Below are 23,662 nucleotides of genomic sequence, written 5' to 3'. Positions count from 1 at the left end.
TAATTGAAAATGTTTATATTTGTTGGTTTTAGAATGACTCTGTGTCCTCACAAAGCAGCATGTTATTAAGTGAAATTAAGTTGTCTGTTTTGCTTTTGCATGAGAGAAGAAAGGATGTCATTTCAGATGTAATGCTCTCTGATTTGTAAGAGAAGTGTGTGCGTGCGTGTGTGTGTGTGTGTGTGTGTGTGGGAGGGGTGGGGGCCCTTTTTCATTCTTCTTTTGAGGGTTTCTCATCTGAGGTCGCTGTGCTGGTTGACCCCAATCCTCTCCGCTCAGGCATATGGAGCCTGGACTTACAACGTAGTGCAAAACTTCAGAGCTTTGCATCACTCTGAATGCAGCGAAGAGAAGTGATTTACTGCTCTTCTGTACTCCTAGCCCCTTCCCAGGATAGGATTCTTCCCTTGTGGGGCAGCGAGGGCAAATTTAAGTCCTACACTGCCAGGCTTTTGCAGGTCCTCGTGAGAAAAACAGTCACACTATACAATATGTCCTCATGATATAAAATTGACCGCTTTTGGCAGCTTGCAAGTGACTATAGGAAATCAAGCGGGCATCAAGGGCTTCAGCTTTGTATTATTTATTTATTATTACTTTTATCGATTCACCTTTCAACAATGTCTTGACTCTTAAACTTTTTTAAATGCACATTTTTCTTGTGTTGATGTATCTGAATAATGCACACAGGAGAAATAAATAAACGTCTGCATTTCCTGTGTTCTACATCTTCCCTGTTAATAAAAATGTAAAGTTACAACTGTATTGGTTTGTAGCCTATATACCATGACGCATGGGAGTACTGGATACACCTTATGTGCTGTTGACCAGAGTTGGCCATGACCTTTATTGTGACCCCTCCCAACCTCTGCACCGCAGGTCAGAGACTGCACTCATCTGGTTCAGGGTGGTTATTAGTTGTAATTCCCTTTCTGCAGCACTTCCTGCATCCATAGCTTGATACACAGCGCAACAAAGTTTCAAGGTAATAACCTTTCATTGCATAGCTTTTCACACCACTCTGATCAAACCTGCTGTCTATAGCCGTCGTTGACACAGTGCCGCGTTTTGTGTTAACGACCGGTGACTATTGTAAGACAGAAGCTCACTCTATGACCCCTGTCTGTCCAGGCACAGAGTCGCCTGCTGTGAAAAGAGGTGTTTGTTTTTTCCCGTGCTTTGTAATTGATGCTATAACCTTTGGGGTGTATTGTGGTTGCACAATGCATCGCAATGTTAATTTTGAGTTGTACTTCTTGTTTGGCAAATCCTTTCTCGCAAAACCGTTGCTGGCATCAAAGAATCGCTTGGTTTTTGTGTAAAAATATGCATGTACTTCAGAAATAACTGATTATTTGAACGTCAGTTCTACTCCAAGACTGCTATAGGATATTTATAATTGACACTGAAAGCATCTAAAGGAATGTCTGTAAATGACATGTGGAAAATAAAAGTGTTTGGCCGAGGGCATACATTTAAACATGCTCAATATTTAACATGTGTAGATGCTTTAATCTCATTGGATTTCTCATGGAGCCCAGACAATGTATGATTACTCATCCGTAGGGTCTGGAACAAAGACAAAATATGATGTTTGTGTGTTTGTCAGTGTGCTCCAAATCCCAAAGGCCTTTGCAGAGTTAAAAGTGCCACTTGAATGACCGATTTTCAGCCAACACTGAGGCCATTTGTACCTGTCCGTTTTCTGTAAAGGCCAACAAATTGGAACCTCTCCACGCTACAGTGTGCCTCTCCGGTTTGGCCATAACTCAGCAGCTGGGCTGGGCCACAGAGGAGCTCAGAGCTTGGCGCTACAAGAGGAGAGTGGCCCGGAGCTGTTCCCTGGTGGTCTGGAAGCTGACAATGATGTAGTGCCCACTGTTAGATGCCAGCGGGAGAGGGGGATCAGGCTCTCAGCATGGGTGTGGGATGCATGTGAAAGAGAGAGAAAAAAACTGAAAAGTCTGTTAGTGCACGCGTGTGTGTGTGTGTGCATGTGCGTCCTTTCCAGTCTGTGCAAGGTCTTTCTCACACGAGACTAATGGCTGGTGTTGAAGTCTTCAAGTGGATGCTGCAACTTTTGCAAACAGAGGCCATACATCAAATGTGACCCACTATTGTCACGACTGCAGTGCATTCACGGGTTCAGTGGTATAACAGTCCAGGGTTACAGTAAACATGGCCCTGCCTGGCTGAAAAAGAGTAACAAATAGTAAAGTAGCTGTAATTTTAGATTATGTTTACGTTTAGTTTTATTGGCTTGCACAGAAGTTAACGTAATAGTAATGTAATAGTTTGAAATAAAGTGTAGTGCTGTTTGGTGTCACACAGCCATTTGACATATACCAACATTTTACTCTCAACTGTCACATCATATCGGAGTCGACCCATTCCAGTCTTTGAGAAGGGCAAACTCTGGCATTAACGGTGGATTTTAACCTGCTGTTGACTTAAAGACGTCTGTATCCCTTATACTTCGGATTTGGATACTCGGCCTAAAGCACGTCAGTTGCACTCACCTGTGGCTTTTCCAGCTGTTTCCAAGCAGACATCCCAGTATACTGCCATGAATGCTACAATATGCTTTATTCTGAGGGGAATCAAGCTAGCTGTAGTGTGAGACTTGAAATTAGTCCACTCAGGCTGTCAAATACTGACGCTGTGTCAATGGACGTCTCATAGATACACGCAAAGTACCTTTTTTGCATCGGCATGTGTCACAAAGGGTTTAGCCTTCTCTTGGTTTGAAGGGGAAGCCACGTTCATTAACCTTTAGTTAAAAAGGCACTGTAGCTTTGTCTCTTTTTTATTTTATGTGTCTATGTATTATTACTATGTGACTATGTAATAAAATTGAACATTAACATTAACCGCTGTCACTATCACAACAAGAGGTGAGCGTGATTATCATGTTTCACATACACACAAAGGAATCTTGGTGTATATAGGGTGTAACTTCCCATCTATGTCGTCCTCACCCTTCCAGTCCCAGATGCTGATGATGAGGGCTGGATAACCGCTGGTGGAAAAGTGAGAGCTGAGAGGTCACTTTTACAATCACACATTCCCACCCACATTCTTTGTGCATTTCAGTGGGATGAAGAATTACATTTAAATTACACTTTCGCATTGTTCACGTCACAGCAGTACTGTGCTTTTAACGGCAAAAGTGTTGATGCTGCACTGCAACCTAGTTAGAATGCAATTAACAGCACTTTGAAAGAGAACATCTCCATTTGTATGGCTCATTCTAGAGGAGTCCCAATGTTCCCCGCTGTGTCTGCTGGAGGTAACGATTGGGACCAAGCCCAAAGGCTCCAGCTGACAAAAGACTCATCCAGCACCATCCTTTTCTCTCTTAATGTGCTTTCTCACCTCTGCTGCGTTCCCCACACATGCTCGGAGGATGTTCGTAGGTTGTTCAAAGACAATTAGTGATGAAAAAAAAGGCTATTGACAGACTAAAAATGTAATCAGCTGTACAAGATGGGGGTTATCCAGAGATACTATAACTGATTGCTAATGACTCTGTTTCAGGTGCCCTCTCTGGTTAGATTTAAGTAAATACTCCTGTGCATTGAGAAATTGACATTAAATTAGGGGAACTGTAACTGATCTTATGCCCTGTTATTGCTGCCTAGCTCGCATTCTTTTAATTCAAGATCCAAAATTACCATCTCTCCTCTACTTCATCTTAAATACACATCATTTCTCTTGAGCAAACTGTAATTACTCAGATTACGATTGAATTGTTGGATGCCTAAGGGGTCTCCTCTGCTCCTCTAGGATCTCCCCCCCCCCCCCCCCCCCCCCCCAAGCCTCAACACACACTGTGTTCACGTGATTGTCTGCTGAGCTGGACTGCAGATGTGCTTTAGTACTCAGTAATCACTGGCTTGGGGGTTCTTGCAGCTCAGGCCTAGTCTTTAACAGCATGTAAGCACTTACTCATTTGCCTTATAATATCACGGTGGGAAACCTTAAAAGAAGTTACAGTTTATACAAAGACAAGCAAAGGATGGTGTGGCACATACTGCCAAAAAGACAGAACTAGAAGAAAGTGAAAAGTCAACTCTACTCCAGAGACATTTAGACATTTTTTTTCCTATATAGGAAATAGTGACATTGCTGACTGCTGGTGACCATGTTCAGCATGTAATCGGAACTAGAAAACGAGTGTGAGAGTCTGGGTGTAAATGTAGGTAGAAAGTAAAGTGGTGTTTAGCAGAGAGTGTTCATCCCTTTAATTAAAATGTTGTATTTAATATGAGGCCTTGGTCTGCTGTATACTTTCTGGGGAGCCTCTCTGATGTCTACAGGTGCTCTGTAAAACTCATTATACATCAGTTGCCAGACAACTCTGGTGGATATTAAAGTACGTCTTGCGATAAAGGGACACCTCAGCATACTATAATACTGTGCCCACACAATGTTGGAGGTATCACGTGCTTAAAAAAAAAATTGTTAAAATGATGAAAGCAGCAGAACCAAAGTTATCTTAATTTCAAGTCTATAGCAGCATAAAATGCTAAATATTTGGAAATATTTTAAAAAGATTAGGCAAACACTAAAGTATTACTGTATTAAAATGAATTGTTGAGGTACAACATTGCAAGAAAATGATAATTGTCATGAAATTTCGGAGAGCTGTGTTGTCCAGGAGTCACAACATGTCTGGGGGATGATGGCAATGGGAAGCAGGTGGCTCAAATGACAAATGCGAAACATTTAATCGGTCATGTGACAGTGCTGGCAGAAAGTGAAGAAAGTCATGGTCATGAGAAATTAAGCTGGATGTATTCAGAGGAAGGTGAACATAAAAATATTTATTTGGGGTTTTATTTCATAGTTCATCTTCAAACCAGAATAATACTGGACGAATAGATGTACAGATAGATGTAATCGGGTCATGTCCTTGTTTTTTTTTTTTATTTTTATACGCTTGCCATCTCTGTCTTAGTATTGAATAGGACCCTACTCTTACTCATTCTCCTCTTTACACACTTTAATGAAGAGTGACAAAGCCAGTACAGATGGTGATGCTAGATCTGAGTTTGTAAAATGCAAACAGCTACAGAGCTTCCATTTCTACACACATACTTATTGTACCAAATCAGAGAAGCAACCTGTGCTCACCGTTCACAGCCATCTCCATGTGGACTCTGTGGAGCTGCGGTACAGTAGCTTATAGCTTTGGAGCCTATAGGTGTAGAGGCTACGAGCACTGGGCACGTGTACTTGTGTAAAATGCTCTACAGAGAGCCATAAAACCAAATTATTTTTACAAAAATGGACACAGCTGAACCAAATTATCCAGCTCCTCTTACAACAACGCTAGAACTACTCCATAACCTTCATTGTTGTGTTTGTGATGAAATATATTAGCCACTGGTGACACAATTTTTGTTTTGTGTGAATTTTGTTTTGCATGAGCTGCACACTCAATCAAATTATTTCTATATCAAAAATTATATTGGTATGCTATATCAATATAAAAAATTATAGTTTTGCATCAAGGAGCTTCTGTGTATATGGCATTTTCTAAAAGATACAGTAGATGCTAATAAAAGTAAGTTTAATGTATATACACTAATTAAGTTTGTGTATAAGTTACTAATTAGTAATACAAATTACTAATTTCCTAGTCTAATTAGATTACATGTACTGCAAATTCTAGTACAGTTAACACAGTTGTAGTAAAGGCAGTGTAATGTTCTGAACGTGTTAGACGAGGGAAGAAATCGTGAAATTATTTATGCCGGTATTATGAAGTATAGTTGGATAGAAGGGGCTATTAAAACATACCACAATGAAAAGTTTTTCATCCTTAAAAGAAACATATTTGATGAGGTCTGTGCTTTTACAAGGTCAGTGTTGTAGTAAATGCCAGACAGAGAGACAGACAAAAACATGGGCAAATGAGAGGCGACGGTAGTGTGTGTTGATGGGAGACACCTCCTTTGACCTCCTCCCTTGAGCTTGCTTTTAAATTCCATTCTATTTTTGGAAGCTGCAGTCTTTTTTCGCCAAGAACCTTCTCTTTCTTAAGTCTACACTTTGATTTGATATGTTTTATTCATGGCGCAGGGGAAATTTTTATTTCCCCCCTTCAGAGCAATAGCGCTGGAGCAGGTGGCTGTGAGATATCTTGCTCAAGGTTGTTTTGGCAAGTTTTGATATGATGGGGTTCAAACCACTGACACTGCAGACCAAAAGTCCCAACCACGGGACTATGTAGATCATATGTGTAGTCTGAATAATGAAGTTTGACAGTTAACCTAGTGTAAAACTTCCCATTGCTCAGTGATAGGCTGATGGGAGGAGAAGCTGATTTATGGAGTGATGAAAGATGTGCTTGCAGCTGGAAGGTCAGGGAAATGGATGGATGGACGGATGGTTAGAGGGGTGGATGGATGGTTAGAGGGATGGATTGGGCTGATGAAGGCAGCCTGCCATGAATTCAGGCCGTGTTTTGACAACAAGAGCCTCGCCATGGCTTCCTTTTTGTCCTGCCTGTGTTTATTTTGCCACCTGCTAGTCTAGGGGAATGGGGTCAGTTCAACGGGAGCAGGGTCCTGTCTCACACACGCACGCACACACCCACACAGACGCACACGCACTTCAGTGGGTTGCTGACACAAAGGTTGCAGGTCATTGGGTCAGTGGGTGTACATGTGTCTGTTTGTGCTTTTGAGCAATTCACTGATGCATACAGTCTGTTTGTGTGTGCGTGTGTGTGTGTGTGTGTGTGTGTGTGTGTGTGTGTGTGTGTGTGTGTGAGAGAGAGAGATTGATTGCACAGCTATGTTGTGTACATTTGGTGGGTCGTATAGTGAATTAGGTAGAATTCCATGGTCAGACGGAATGTTTAAGCTTCAGTAGCTCAGTCTGTCAGTCCCAGAGCAGTTAAGGCCAGTCCACTTAGAAACAACCTGCTACTTTGATTTTTGACTAGTGGATAGACAAGTTGATTTGCATGCATAAGGTGTCCAGGGACAAGAAAATCTTATCAAAGTGACTCCTTCTGCAAAACTTAAATCATATTATTATGCATTATTATGATTTGTACTGTACACTTATGCATGCTTGTCCATATGTTTTTGTTGTGTTTGTCCAAACCAATTCTCTTCCTAGTTTGACTTCTTGAGTCAATTCCAAATATACCCTGCTAAAGTTCACAGAAACACAATGTTGTCATTTATGTGAATATGTCAACCCCCGGTACTGTAATGTGTTCTGCTTTGAGGAAATTATGTTTTGAAGTAAAGCCCAAACCTCCTTTTACCTCATTCTAATTGCACACACAATTCTGTCATAATCCCAGGAAAACAAAGCTAGGCTCACCATAAAAACAGTAATTTCACACTTTTCTGTCCTCCAGCTAAATAAAATGTCCGCCCCTAACAGCCGTATGCTCTTCCACTGCGCACATATGCCTAATATTAAGATACACTGTGGCTTCTAGGTTCATGTTGGGCTGATCTGGGTGGGTTTTTGGGGGAAATGCATACTAGCCCCTCAGGTTAAGAGTACGACTGTCTTCTGGGTGAGTTAGCTGCACGTAGCTTTTAAAAAGGTCATGTAATGAAGACTGGATTGCTCGAACCTATGAAACACTTTTTTTTTATTGTCAAATGTTGAACACTAACTACTGCTAAAACATTTCTCATTGAAGATGTGTATTCATTTATAGATTTGAACTCCTTTACCATGCTTTGTGTTTGTGTATTTTTTCCAGTCCGGTTTGATCCGCGTGTCGCAGGAGGAGTATTTTATCGCCCCGCTACCTGAACATCTGGCCAAAAAACACAACTACAGCGCCCCCGATGGTCACCACCCACATGTAGTCTACAAACGTTCTGCAGAACACATGATCCACAAAAGATCTGTCACCGCCAGTTCTTCTAGACCTGACAATCCATACCTTCATCATCATCATCATCACCAGCAGCAGCAGCAGCAGCAGCATCATCACCATGACTACCAGCATGGAAAGCTGCAGAGGCAACACTTCTGCGGTCGCCGCAAGCAATGTATGTAAGGGAACCTCATATTCCTTAAATTTTTAATATCTGATAATTGTGCATTAATGTTGAGGAAGTGAAGTTACTGTATACTATTGTGTACACACTACAAACAGATATCAACAACTCATGTCACATGACTGATGTGTTATACAAAATGACTGACAGGGATCTATAACACTTTAAATGCATTGACTTTTTAATGATGACTTTGAAACATACACTGTTACCAAATTCTTTTTTGTACTTAATTATGATTAATTTAGGCAATAAGCAGAAATCCCACTTCTCTCCACTGAGGTGCTCATCATGAGCATCAGCTGCTTGCATATAAATACCTGTGGTTAACATTTTAATCAAATCAAGTTATTTTGCTGAACAACACTGCTTACTTGACATCCAAGAATTACTTGTTGCATTTCCTTGTCTTATTTAATACTTAAGTATTGTGGGTTTGTGATGTGACATTAAAAAAAGTCACATCTAAAGTTAATAATTGGTGTGTGTTATACAGTGGAGGAAGAAGCATTTGCATGTAGTACATGGTTGGGATTATGCAGCATCTGAAACTTCAGGTTCACAATAAGACATTTTCTCTTAAAACATACAAAACAAACAAACAAACAAAAAAATATATATATATACAGTATATATATGGTAGCATATTTATATCTGAATAACTTAGACTTTGTGCATTGTCCAAGTATAAAACAATGGTAAATGGTCTGTACTTATATAGCGCTTTTCTACCTATTGGTACTAAAAGTTCTTTACACTGCTTCTTATTCACCAATTCACACTCACTCACCGATGGGGGAGCTGCTATGCAGCTGGCCAACACTCACTGGGAGCAACTAAGTTGGGGTTCAGTGGCTTGATCAAGGACACTTTGACATCTGACCGGAGGACCCAGGGATCAAACCAACAACTGTGGGATTGGTGGATGACCGCTCTACGCTAGAGTCGCCAAGTCAATTTAAATTTCTCCTAATTTGTATTTGTCTTTAGTAAATACGAAACACAAATTACGAGAAATTAAAATTGATTCGTTGACTGTGGCGGCCACCCACCAATCCCCCAGTTGTAAAGCTCATTAAGCTTATTTTCCATATTCATCTTTTGGATTCACAAACTATATATTTTTATCAAGAAATTTTAAATATTAATTTTGAAAGCACAAGATATTTCTCTCAAATTGTACTAAACTTATTTACTTGTACTAAACTTTTAAAACGTTTTACAATATTATGGGACACTACAGTAAATATTTGCACATTTCTATTTCTAAAACATTGTCACTGTATTATTGTGCCGCGATGGCTTTTTTATTTCAACATATTGTTAAATACTTTATGAAGATGTCCAATTCAGTCTGTTTATATATACACAATCATTATAAAGACTTGAAAGATTTATTGCAAATGTATTTGAGTGCATTGGTCCATTCCAGCCTGGGGCTGCTCGGCCCTCCACCTAGTTAATAGTTTTATGTTTCCTTATAGTGGTGAGAGGTAGGAAACAGCATGGGGAGTGAATTTCCTGTCCTTTCAACACCTAAACCTTTATTCTTATCACCCGGCACGAGCCAGGAAAAAGACAGTTCATTCATTTGACCCTCACTGCCAAGTCCTCCCTCTCTCCCTTTCCTCTGCATCTTTGTCACTCTCCCTCATACTCTCTCTGTCTCTCCTCCCTTTCCGTCCGTTCATTTTTGCCCTCCTAGATGCTCCCAAGCCTCCCGCTGAGGACCGCTTCACCATGCCTGATGAGTTTGCAACCCCTGAGGTGGAAGATCCAGGAAGGGCAAAGAGATCGCCCATCAACTCCAACAATTTGGGAGGTCTGAATGTGGAGACCCTGGTGGTAGCAGACAGGAAGATGCTGGAGAAGCACGGCAGGGAAAACGTCACTACATATGTCCTCACCGTCATGAACATGGTGAGGATTGGGGAAGAGATGGAAAAGAGGAGATAGAATGTAAAACATTTGTGAATTGAGGATCCGTGAAATCTGTTCTGTTGGTGTTTCTCTCAGATCTTGTTCTAATCCTTCTTCTGGCCACTAAGAGACTCTTTACCAACTGCTATGACCTGCAGGCCAAGGGTCATGCGATCAGTGTGTGTGTGTTAGGTTAACATGTTTAGTACTTACTTTTAAAAATATTTTTCATTTTTTCATTCATCACTAGCTCTTGTTACTGTAACAGTAAAAAGGAATGAACAGTAACAGTAACAAGGTTACTGTTCATTAAATATGATATTGGCAAGCTTTAAATGTGCTTTACAAAATCTGATCCAAGTGTAATATGATGTTATATGATACAGTATATAGCCTATAACATTTTGAGGGAGGTTAGTTAGTCTCTCTAATGATTAGTGCTTTGTTAGAGTATGTTAAAATGCATTATGCACCATCTCACTGCATCACTGCTGTGCTGACTAAAAATGCAGAGATCTACATATTTTAATCTAAAATCTTTTGGCCCTCACTAATATCTGAACCTTTAAACTCTGTGTTTTTGATTGCAACATGAATTAATGTCATGATCTAGGAAGTGGACCTTCTTCTGCAGTAATGCATGCATCCTGGCAGTAACTGAGTGTTGAACATTTGCATTTCACAATCATAAAAACCATGATTTAATTTAAATTGTGGAATATTACCAACAATTTTTCTCTATGCTTTCACAGGTTTCTAGTCTTTTCAAAGATGGCACCATTGGGACTGACATCAACATTGTGGTTGTCAGCCTGCTATTACTGGAACAGGACCCGGTGAGTGGATTCAGAAAAATGTGTTGTTTTGCTCTGGACACTGACGATTGATCGATTCACTTAATCACTCTCTCTTATATTTCTGTTTTTCTTTATTTCTCCTTTACCTCAAGCTGGGCCTGACCATAAATCACCACGCTGACCAGTCCCTCAACAGTTTTTGTCAGTGGCAGTCCGGCCTGTTGGGGAAAGGGGGTAAACGGCATGACCATGCTGTACTCCTGACCGGGCTGGACATCTGCTCCTGGAAGAATGAGCCCTGTGATACGCTGGGTGAGACCATCCTCAGCTAACTGTATTAAACTTAAACCTCCAGGAGGTGGGCGATAGTAATAAGGACAATGACAGTGCTCTGACATGTTCTTGAAATGTTGGTGGGTCATTGGGACATTGGGAGCTTGACAAGTGCAAGCGGAAGAGATTGGAAGTACAGGCATACAATAATTTGTTGCTTTGATCAAAAGGTACATGCTATTGCAGTAGTTACAGGTACAGCTGTGGGCAAAACAACTAATGTGAGCAACATGTGGATAAGCAAAATTAAAAATCCGTAACAAAGTAATAACTTTCAAGCAAGAATTATGCCCCATCATGGCTCAAATGATGGGGCATAATTGTACCTGATCCTAGAAACAAAATGGCAACTTTAGCAGCAACATAGTCAGCTAATGTATACTAATGATAGAATACTAAGAGTAATCTCAGGATAGCACTTTATGCCATTAGTTGCTGGAGGAAAATAGGTGAAAGAATTTTAAAAACATAAACTGATTTATTAACAGTATAAAATTCTAAAAAAGGGACAAAGACAACACAAAACTAAATTATTGGTTTTGAGAGTAACTACATTGCAGATTTGTGACCCATATTCTGCCAATGTTATTAAAGTTTAACATCTGTTTTTTTGTAAGTCACGGGCACATTTATCAATCACATATTGATGTTTCTACTGTACATGTTCTTATTTTTGGTTCTACTGCTGCCAAAATAATAGGGGAAAAAAAACTGTGAACCCTAGCGAAAAATTTTCATCAGCTTGTCAGTTATGGTAAATCCCACATCTACGATCACTTATCTTTTTAATGCATTCAGGTCCACCATCAGCAGCAGTCCTCTAAGCTGACGGGATACCAGAGTCTCTGATCAGTGAAAGGAGTCCAGAAATGGGCCATGGCTTGTGAAGTAGAACTTTGCAGCCGGTGTGAAATTCCCCAAAATACACGCATGTACGCAAGTGTGTGTCTGTGTGTGTGTGAAAAGACTTTTTTTTCCCCCCCTGCCAAATCTGTCAGAGGTTTCGACAGAAAGAATGTGCTTAGGGAACACAAAGAAAGAGACAAGAACATTTTATGTTACAAATTTAAGGCTTCATTTCGTTCACCTCAGGCTTTTCAGCCAGTCACTTTGTTACACTTCATAATCACGTATCCTGTTCTCCTCACACTTTATCTCTCTCCCTCTTCCTCTGGGCAGGTTTTGCTCCCATTAGTGGCATGTGCAGTAAGTACAGGAGTTGTACCATTAATGAGGACACAGGACTGGGTCTGGCTTTCACCATCGCTCATGAGTCGGGACACAAGTATGTTTAGAAAAAGACTGCATTGATAACCACCATGATAAATTACACACTTAACTTTCTTTATATCAAAGTTATATGAAAACACAGTCCCCAAAAATGCCCAAAACACTGACCAAAACTGCACAAGCAGACTTAAATGCATATAACTTCCAGACATTAGCGTGATTGTAGAACAGTGCACTACATCAGGCTCCATACTGGCCTTATGCTGTAAGTGGATGTAATGAATTTGAAATAAACACAGTCTGATTTAAAGAAACAAATACATTTGGACATAAGGATCTTGCATTAGAGCAGTACTTCTTTCCCACCATGACACTTTGTGAGAGAATAATGGAAACTGCCTGAGGCTGCACATCTTGGTGTGTGTTTTTATACGTTTCCATTGAGATAGATGTCAGTTTATTTTTAATGTTTGTACTATTCGAGTTGCCATGAAACTCTTGTTTGTGTCTGCTGTGCTTTCACCGCAAATTGGGAACAAAGCTTTTTTTTTGTTTTGTTTTGTTTTTTTCAACTGTGTAATTAATATGTCAATATCTATGAGCTAAAATAGGCAGAGGAATTTAGCCAGCTATGCATGCGCAGACAGATGTTGAGTCAATGATGAAGATTGTTAATCACTGACAAATTAGCAAAGAAGTAATTGCTGAACATATGACCTGTTGTAGTTGTTATGTAATGTAAACAAGAAAAGCGATGCTGACATCGGCTTAATCAACTTAACGGAAACTGTCAGTATTAATTAAAAAATACATTAAACTTGCACATAGCTTTTTATAAAATGCTTTTTATATATCTCTATGGCACTATATTGTGAATTATTCAATTATCTGCTATTCAAGAACTCACATTACACACGGATCAGTGACTTCCCGTCATTACATGTGGACTTAAGGTCTCCTATTTCTCTCCCTTTTCTCCAGTTTCGGAATGATCCATGATGGGGAAGGGAATCCTTGTCGCAAGACAGAAGGCAACATTATGTCTCCCACTCTGGCGGGAAACAACGGGGTATTCTCTTGGTCCACCTGTAGTCGTCAGTACCTCAGCCGCTTCCTTGGGTAGGCCACATGATGTGTTCAATTTTCAAGTGATTCAGTTGTAGGCGCTGTCTCACTGACACAGGTGGTTTGCTGTGTTCATCAGAACAGCCCAGGCATCCTGTCTAGTGGATGAGCCCAAGCAGATTGGCCAGTACAAGTACCCAGAACAGCTTCCAGGTCAGCTGTATGATGCAGACATACAGTGCAAGTGGCAGTTTGGGTCCAAGGCCAAACTGTGCAGCCTTGATTTTGTCAAGGTGAGAAATTCCTTATAATTTTTTTCCAATTACAATTTTTACTTGGTTTGTGTCCTATTTTACCATTATTTAAAAATGCCAGAACTACTTTGAAGTGAAAGGGGATAATCCATGGCGAAAAACACAAAGATAATAATCATCCTACTCTCCAGTTAACTCACAACTCTATGGGGTATTTAGCAGCTTTCAGTCCAAAAAAAGTATTTTTGAGTCACTCTCAATTACCCCATTAGTATTATTTTCAGCTGCAAGAGGCTTCGGTTTTCAATCGTAAGCTCATAATATGTTACATACATTTAGGTATGTAATGTTTTTGAATGTCGCTCCTAAGTGGCCAAAAATGAAGTCATTTGGGGTTTAACCATTTGCCACTACATGTTGTAAGAAACCTAGTAAAATATGGTAAAAGGATCATGTCATGAGAAACGCTGACATGAGAAACAAGATGCTAAAAAACCAAAGGTACAAGAGAGGGAAAGATGTATAATTTAAGTCCTGTGTTGTGTGCAGTTACAGAGAACTAAACAGTTCTAACAATTGAATAAAAGTGGATTTACATACATTTACGTAAAGTAGTTCTTCTTCATGCCTCATTGCTTAAACTAAGGCACAGCAGACAAGTCCCCAGTAATGAGATGAAAGAACCTGACCATATAAGGACTGGAATGGTCTACTTTTTAGCACTAATGATGCGGTGCTAAATTGGCACTTTATTAATTAGCAGGATCTTTGGAAAACAACCCTAAGCCCCCCACATTTGACCCTGCAATAAAATGCACTCCATTCTTTGCATGAAAACTCCCAGAGCCTTGTGCTCTTGGTATAAGCCTTTATGTTGGGCTGCTTTCAGTGATGTTGATTCACATGTAAATGCTGTTTAAAATACTTTTCTCTCACAGGCTGTAATTGCTGGGAAATGGACTTTGGCAAATCGTATATATATAACAGATTAGCACACATGGCATTGCCTTGGCCATTCACAACTTCTTCACATCTCTTCTGTGTTTCCCTAACAGAAGATCAAATACTACATCTGCATTTCTTAGAGCTGTGTGCTAACCAGTGGGTGGTAAATGAACCCACATGCTGATTAACAGTGGATTTGGAGCTGCCTTTCACACTCTTTCCCCCTGTTTCTTTTCTGTCCCTGATAGGCTCATGTAGAATCAACCACCTGCTCGATGTCAGACAAGTAAATCAGCATGAGGACAAAGACTCAGATACACCTTCCTCTGTTCTGATTTCTCTGTTGTTGCCAGTCGGGCACGTTGCCAGACTCTGCCGCCTGTCTCTCGACCCCGGTCTCCCTCTGTGCTCACTTGCTTGCTCTGTCTCTGTATTGTTGGGTCAGATGACACGTACAATTATAGCTCGTTCCATTAAAGAAGTACAGTGATGAGATTTTACACAGAGGCTTCGTGAAGAAGCTTATTCCCCATTATCGGGGCAGTGGGAGCGTATTGACCGGCATGATGGCTCAAGAGATAAGAAGTGAGGAACATGTGATATAAACACTAGTGGTACAGTTGATTAATAGACCATTTATGTTTGTGTGGATCTTGTTCGACAGGACATCTGCAAGTCGCTGTGGTGTCATCGCACAGGGCATCGGTGCGAGACCAAGTTCATGCCAGCTGCAGAAGGTACAACATGCGGTCTTGACATGGTGAGAAAAGGTCCTCTTTTAACGCCTAATGATCACTGTGGCCTGTCCATAATTCTGCCCCTGATAATCACAGTATACTCCTTGGTGCACTAATTACGTACTGTATGCACATTTTTAATTACATGTAATGCTCAAAAATGAAATAAAAAAGAACTTTCTCATTCAATAATAATAGTAATAATTCATTGGATACATAATATGAATATGGATATTTTTCAGATGAAGCTACCACAGACAATACAACTAACAAAACATATACTGTTACTGGGTGCTGAATTATGCAAAGATGATACTTATTGGGATTGCTTGCTGGGAATTAGTTGAGCAGTTTGGAAAATATGAAGCTGCTGGCAGTAGTCAGTTAGTTTAGTATAGCCTAGTAACTAGCAGGACATTAGTTGCCTGGAAACAAAGACAATTCAGAACAGAAAATGGTCTAGCGCATGATCTCTTGTAAAACCATATCTTGACATTTATTCACATAGTTGTTGTTAAGATTCACTAAATAAGATCCAACTTGGTAACTAGGGAACAATGTGAAAGCAGATGTTGTTGCTTTTAGGTGAACCAGGACTCTTAAATTCTCTATTTCTAGTTTCTGTGCTTACTGGCTGTCTGGAGCTTCATATTTACCGTACAGACAGAGGGGTGGTATCTCATCTAACTCAATGTAAGAAAGCATGTATTGTCTTTCCTCCAAGCTATTTGTTTAAACCCATCCCCACTCAATCACGCTTACTTAAGAGCCAAAATTACAGGCAGAGATTAGAGCAAAACTAGATTATTTTATTTGGACACTTGCTTGATTAAAACCAAACTGCTAATACCAATAAATGCTCTGTAAAGTGTCCATACTTGCAGCTCACGCATGCATGTACCTGCAGAAGCATTTCGGCACTGCAAGTTGTTCCAGCTGGCAGCAGAACGGCTGCACTTCTTCACATATTGTAAGATGATATTAAGAGAGGGGAGAGGTGGTGATGTGTGTGAGTGCACGGTTTGGCTTGGATCGGCCACTTGCGGTGAACAGTATATGTGTGTTTTGGCTGCAGCTGGAGAGTCTGGGTGTTCAGGTGTGGTGCTGGGCATTTTTCCAAACCAGGAAACTCTGGCAAGATGCCTGGGACAGTGCTGATAAGAGTGTGATTTCTTTGTGTCTTATTATGTTCTTTATACTTTCATTCTTTCTTTTTCTCGTTTCTCTAGTGGTGTCGGAGAGGTCAGTGTGTAAAATATGGGGAACATGGTCCCAGGGCGGTCAATGGCCAGTGGTCAGCCTGGTCTCAGTGGTCTGACTGCTCCAGAACCTGTGGAGGAGGGGTTATGTATAGAGAGCGCTCCTGCACCAGCCCAAGGTAAACCACACTTGCATATCATTGCATACTGTGTATTTCTAATCCAATTCATCACCTCTGCTTTAATGCGTTTAGATAGATTGACTAGCCAAACACATGACAAAAGGATTTCATTTTGTCACGTGGCTCGTTCTACAATGAAAAATCTGAGTTGCAGTTTGGGCCAGAAAGTAATTCTTGAAGGTCTCATGTCCCAAAATTCTTCCTTTCTGAACACCTGAAAGCGGCGTCTGCCAGGTAGCTGTCAGCGAAGACATGCACACACATACTGTACATGCACACACACATGTGCCTGATAACGGCTCTCATCAGTCAGGCTGACAGTCCAGACAGACAGACTATCTCTCTCCATGCTCCAGACGGGAAAAACCTCCGAAAAGCATGCTCTTTTCTCTGGAAGCTGCCAAGACAGTCAGCAAACGTCCCCTATTGCTGCTCACTCACACAAACATAATTCTACATAATTCTGCAGACCCAGATCCCACTGTGCATATCTCTTTGTTAGAAAAAGGCTCTGTGCATGCTATTACATGCATGTGAAAGATTCTCACTTTTAATGTTGTGTTTCTTTATAGACATCTTTTATAGTTATTGCCTAGAATGCCTGAGAGATTTATTAGATGTTTTTAGAAATTCCCTTTCATATAATACAGAATAGATTTTTTTTATTGTTCTGCCATCATATTGGGATCAAATAATTGACTGTTGCAGCCTGCAATTAGTTGGCTGTCAAAACACTAGCCATTTAAATTGAATATACAAACCACACATTCAGTAAAGTTGGGATGCTGGGTAAAAAATTGTGTCTTGTTTTTGAGAACATTCACAAGTGGGACTGCTCTTCTCTAGTATATTTGAGCTTTAATCACCAAATGATTTTAACACCATTTAACAGCGCTTAAATCAGGGCCAAATCCTCAGCTTATTTCCATCTTCCTTATATATACTGTATAAATATGATACGGGCACATGACCTCTGTAAAAAAGTTTATCACAAATTGAATGTACATTTTAATTAATACAACATTTACAGTAAATATTTTCACTAAAGACAAAACAGGAATTACATAGTGTACTTAGTTTTGAAAGAAAACACAAATGTTAAATCTGACAAATTTGATGCTTTTGGATGAGTATCTGTCACAGAAATATTGGGAGAGAGACAAAAAAGTCTGGAAATGTCATTTAATGCTGAAAAAAAAAACCCAAAAAGTTGAACTCTAATAAAGTTAACTTGCAACAAGTCAAACATCCATGTGAAACTGAGTTTTTCATAGGAAAGAATGAGGGGGGGGGGGGGGGGGTTTAAAGGTTTTTCTCTCTTGCGTTGAATAATGCATGTTCACATTACCAATATTCTAAATAATGGATTTGTAGCACTACTACAATGAAAGGAGACAGCATTACCACATAGCTACCACACCATTACCACACAAAATTACATTCCTGCATGAGCAGATGTATGCGCATGTAATACAGTATTAGCAGTATGCAGTATTATGAGACACCTATACCTAAACACATTTCCTGTAGGATCCTCATGACTAACATAATGACTTTGTCTAACATCCAAGGCCACTTCACCACCTTGATTGATGCACAGTTCTTAGGCTTCACCTCAAAGAATCTGCTGATTGGTTTGTACCATTAAGAATTGCTGTCATTTAGGAATTAGTCATAGCAGGTTACATCATGATGCACGTCACATCCAATTCCAATTGTATCCACAGACACACACAAACACACACACACACACACACACACACTTGTGATGCTTGAAAGGAGTTTTCACCATGACAAGGATGCAGTTGCTCTTTTCATAACTGCTGCCCCTGTGTTCTGCCTTTAGCCAAGTGGAGTCTGCTGCATACAGCATGTGACTCGAATAGCAAAATGACTTCATAACGTTGTTTTATTCACACAACTTTCATGGTTGTCAGTCAAACACACAAGCACAGACATAGCGTCATTAAAGCACAAAATAACCACACACCTGAACAATAAAAAGGTAATTTTAAGCATGCCTCAAGAAATTAGAGTTGGATCAAAACAGCCAGCTGCTTACAGTGCACACAGCTGACGAGTCTCCACCAATCATTTAACTGAACTTAGCTCCTCAGTATGTACTCCAGCTGCTTTCAGGGCCCACTCATCAACTCAGAGCCTTTACTTTCTTTCTCTTTATTTCACTTCCTCTGCTTTCAGTCATTACAGTTCAACAGAAGAACTCTTCTTAGTATACTTTCACTGAAGGCCAAAGCTGTTTCTACACATTTTACCCCAACTGCTGTGTGTTGACTCCTCAGCCGACACCTCAACTGACATTTGCAATTTTTTTTTGTGACTAGCTACACCAACAGCATTATTCAGCACTTCCATTTAATCATCTTTTACTATCTGTATTTCAGCTACCTCTTCTTCTATGACTTCAGCTGCTTCAGCATTTAGTCTGTTCTAAATGCAAATTTTCTGTTGTGAGCAACAGCACCAACTCACATATTATGTTATCCTTACATCCATTCCATTAAGGAGTCTATTCTGATATTTGCAGATTTCTACATTGTCATCTTCTTGACTCCACTGGCTTCATTAGTGCTTACTTAACAGCTGGGCAGACACACATGTGGCTGCTCTGTCTGTCACAGCTGACTTGTCTCCTAATCCATGTGAGTCATCAAAGAAGTACACTGGCCCTCATATGATACACATTATAAACCATGACTGACAGACCATAAAGGGCCACAGAGCCCTTTAAACCAGGTTAGCTTTCAACTTCATTTGTCACTCACGTGGCACTAAATAACACTTTGCAGCAGCTGCCGTTGAAAGATGATGGTTAAATATCGAGTTATGGGGTCATAAGGACATAGAGTGCATGTTAAAAACAAGTGAGAACAAAATATAAATCAGTAATAAAAACACGTTTTCAAAACACAGTTAAAGAGACAACTTCTCGGATACGTTACAGTTCTCATGTGAAAACAGTTAGATGTGGGATATTTAAATACTGCATCTCTTCATTGCCACCATTGTACAGCCACCCAGACACTGCCCAAAAACAACTCCACCAAAATATTCCTGAGTCACATTTTAGTGCCTGACTCATGACTTTCAGAGTGTTTGTTCGTAATAATCTGTGATTATTTTGACAGGGCCCCACTGTTCTTAATCTGAGCAGAACAAGAAGGATTAGCCTGAATCTGACCGCTTGCTTCCAGTGTTATGTTCATCCTCAGACTCAGTGCTCTTCAAATCTTTGGAAACATAAATTGGCATTTTTTAAACATATACTGTACATTCATATCAAATTTCTAATATAGATATATATATACAGCATGTATAAATGACAAGAATATGAGTTTAGATAACATCCAATAAAATCCACTATTGTTTGGATGTTGATGTTGCAGATACGACAGCCTTTTGTACATTTTGACCTTTGTCCTGCTACAGAATCACTCAGCAGGAGCAGTCGTAATTTCATTTTGCACACTCACAAACAACTTTCACAAGATAAGCATGTATGATTTGCTCAGTCTTGTAAAAGAGTTCTATGGGATCAGCTGATTAAGCCTTCCGTTCTCGGAGTTGTTCCAAGACGAAAAATGTATCTTCTTCCCTCCCTCCACCTCACTCGTCTAGTCCCTCTAGACCACCTGCCAGATCAAATCCAGTCAACCTAATCCTTGCCAACAAGCCTGGGAGATTAGGTTCTCAATCTTGACCTGGTTTTGTTGTCACATGCTTGATTCGAAGGAAATAGGGTCGTATGATGAGAGGGCAATGACGCTTAGTTTGGTGGAGTCTTCCACTAGACCTTGAACATGGCTTGTACAGCAGCAAAATGTGGATCTATGGGGAAAAAAGACAAAAGACCACACCTCTCGACCTCCGATATACAGGAGTTTAGTCCCAGCTTTAGTCGACAGGGCAGATTTACTGGACGTCTGGGACATTAATGCATCCTTAACTGTCTTCAGGGCTGAGTTGGGGTTGGGGGTGTATAAACACAAGAGGAATAGCTTAAATGCAGTCTGAACTAGCATTGTTGTAGGAAGTAGATTTATAACCAATGACACCGGATGTTCTAGACAGAGGAGATGAGAGGTTGTGGAAGATAAGTGGAATAGAAATCAAGAGTGTTGTGAAACTCAGGGCCAGATTGTCAATAAATGTACATTCAAATACTTTGTGAAGTACCCATCTTCCATACTCTTCTGATCAGTCCTTGACTGACGCAGTACATTGGTGCCCTGCAAATAAGCACATTACCATCTGGGTTTGTCTGCTTCTGAGATTTAACAGAATCAGGGATGTGAAAACCTGTGCCAACCTACCCCTCACTAAGGGGGGCAAAACTGACACAGAATAGGTTTACACATACACGCACGCACACAAACACACACACACACCTTCAAGAAAGCTCCATCACTCTTGGCAGTGGAGTCCCTGTTTGATTGAGTCCAGGTCTGAATTGGGGGATGCATTGCAAAAATGCTGTGAAGCAACATGGATCTTCTGGTTCAGATTTTTGCTGACATACAGTTTATGCAGAAATGTTCAAAACTCTAGTTGCTTCATCTCCCTGGTGTTTGCTGTTCGTATTGGGCACTTTTTCAATTCCTTATCCAAAACATTTCATAGCATTAAGACACTTATTGAATTGTTTTTATTAGGCATGTTTGATCACCATGGTTCCAGTTTCTCTGGTTGCGTCTGTGTATTCTTGCTGGCCACTTCAGTTAATAGCTAAACTCAATTTTCTCTGCTAGAGATTGGATTAAAATGCCTTGGATGTCCGCCATGACATCCTCAATATCAACTCTTTTTGCCTTTTTCTAAGAAGTGGTTTCTAAGTAGTGTCACATCAAAGCTTCATTACCTGCATATGTTCTGGAATCAATGGGCACGTGGTTAAATATGTGCTGAGACGGGCACTTTGTGTGTGTGCATGCACCACATGGCACACTGAGACCTGTGCCGCTGACTGCTGTCCTGTACAACAACACCATCGCCGCTGGCTGGCTTGTTGCTGTAGATAGCGGCGTTCATAATTTCACCAAAGGTGCATTTACAGTATAGGTTACTTGCACTTTCTTTTTCACAGATGTAACGTCCAGGAACCTTCTATGGGATAAAAGTCCCAAGAGTGCATTGTGATGTGCATTACCATAGTAGGGACAAGGCCCAGATACAAGTTAGCTCCCCACTCTCCTAACTCACTCACTTTATCTATATTCATATGAAAATAACCATTACAGCTATAATTCATGGGGTAATTACTGCTTAACTGTAGTAAGCAAAAATAAACAGCAAAACCTTAATCCCAACCATTTTTTTGACAATGTCAAATATGTGATATACTGTGCTTTATCTGACAAATTACCAATATTAAAGACGGCAGGCTTTATTCCGATAGCTTCGTAATCTTTAGCATCATGATGAAACTATGTCCTGGAAGTAAATTTAGACCTGGGTTCCTGCAATAGAAATACACATAGAGGAACTAGTTCCACAAAAGGTTCCTGCTCCCAGGGAAAAAGTCCCCAAATGTTTGCGGCAGTTTGTCCACATTGCATGCCGTCTGAAAATACAATATCACAAATTTCCCTCGCATCTGGAACCATTGCTTGCAAACATCTGGTGCCATTACGCCCTCCTGCACTCAGACACTTATGATGATGTCACAAGTGACAGTGTTTAAAGTCTGACAGAGTTCACTGCCTAGGGCTCAAAAGGGGCATTTTAACGGAGCCTCACATTATATCCATAGTTACTGCATAGCAGTCTGCCTCGTCATTGCCTTTGCATGTTGACACCACAAAGTCTTGTAATAACATGGCCCCATGATGCTATTAGTGGTCAAAACCTCCATCGGAATATTAGTGCTTTTTGAAATGAACTGTGTGTTGTTTTTGTGTGCGCGTGTGTATGTATGTGTATGTGTTTGTGTGTGTGTGTGAGACAGAGAGAGAGAGAGCACAAGCACTTACACAGATAATGATAATCTGGTTTCATCTTGTCTGTGTGGTAGGAAATTCCATTAAGGGACATGGTTTAGTGTTGTTGGCTGTTGGCTGTTTTGATTTCTAACTTGTCTTAGGAAAAAAAGGAAAAAGTGTGACGATTAACAAGCTTTTGTTTCCTTTTCTATTTTGTGTTACCTTCTAACTAGGCCACAGAACAATGGCAAGTTTTGCTCAGGCCCCAGTCGCCTCAACCAGCTGTGTAACACTCGCCTGTGCCCTCTCAACACTGTGGACTTCAGAGCCCAACAGTGTGCTGAGTACAACAGCAAGCCCTTCAGGGGCTGGTACTACAAATGGAAGCCATACACCAAAGTGGATGGTAAGGTGGTCAGAGGTTGAAGATCCAGTAAACAGAATTTGTTCAGTCCTGTGTTGTATTTGGGTTAGATATTGTTTTTTTTCTTAGAATGTCATGAATATATTTTTCTTGCCTTCTTTGATGAGAACTGAAGAATGAAATAAATTAAATGACTGCAGTTTTTGAGAATTAGGGGGACCTCCCATGATTTACTGTGTTCTTGGCACATAATGGTCAAGAAAAGAAATCTCATTGTTCAAAGGACACATAACCACTAAAGAGAGAAAATTGCAGATTGCTCAGGGCAGGCTTTTCTTGTCGTACTTCTGCAGATCTTTTATATTCTGCAACCCACTGTACTCTGCTAGTCCAAATAAAGTGTTTTTGTAATGCCAGCCTCTATTTACTGCTGCAATGATTAGGGCAAAAAAAGCTGGAGGAAACTATCAGTGTGTGTAATGTTCTTGGGAGACATGTAGCCACCTGCACCCTCTGACACAGTAGGGATAGATTTAAAAACAAAGCCTGCGGCCAGCTTTGTTACATAGAGCGAGGAAGAGAGAGAGAGAGTGCAAAGAAGGAGAGTAGTGTTTTTGGCCATCGTCCCAGCCCTGTTTAAGCTTTGATGGATGGA

General features: G+C 40.4%; 1 protein-coding gene across 3 annotated transcripts in view; it reads left to right on the top strand.

Annotated features, from left to right (window-relative positions):
* The window catches only part of adamts18 (ADAM metallopeptidase with thrombospondin type 1 motif, 18), a 53,299-nt gene that overhangs the window by 5,495 nt on the left and 24,142 nt on the right, over nt 1–23,662 (top strand). For 2 of the 3 annotated variants that reach the window (XM_067495412.1, XM_067495413.1), the window contains 10 exons: nt 7,739–8,033; nt 9,748–9,962; nt 10,715–10,798; nt 10,912–11,071; nt 12,272–12,377; nt 13,304–13,441; nt 13,527–13,680; nt 15,251–15,346; nt 16,553–16,701; nt 22,877–23,049. In XM_067495412.1, coding sequence (XP_067351513.1) covers nt 7,739–8,033; nt 9,748–9,962; nt 10,715–10,798; nt 10,912–11,071; nt 12,272–12,377; nt 13,304–13,441; nt 13,527–13,680; nt 15,251–15,346; nt 16,553–16,701; nt 22,877–23,049 — 1,570 coding nt within the window. Of the gene's footprint in view, nt 1–7,738; nt 8,038–9,747; nt 9,963–10,714; nt 10,799–10,911; nt 11,072–12,271; nt 12,378–13,303; nt 13,442–13,526; nt 13,681–15,250; nt 15,347–16,552; nt 16,702–22,876; nt 23,050–23,662 lie in introns of those variants that run through there. The other variant, XM_067495414.1, reaches the window with a different exon arrangement.

The sequence above is a fragment of the Channa argus genome, chromosome 2, assembly GCF_033026475.1.
Source record: "Channa argus isolate prfri chromosome 2, Channa argus male v1.0, whole genome shotgun sequence".
In the NCBI taxonomy this organism is placed as follows: domain Eukaryota; kingdom Metazoa; phylum Chordata; class Actinopteri; order Anabantiformes; family Channidae; genus Channa; species Channa argus.
Note: the sequence above shows the minus strand (reverse complement) of the source record. Positions and strands in the feature narration are given on the sequence as shown.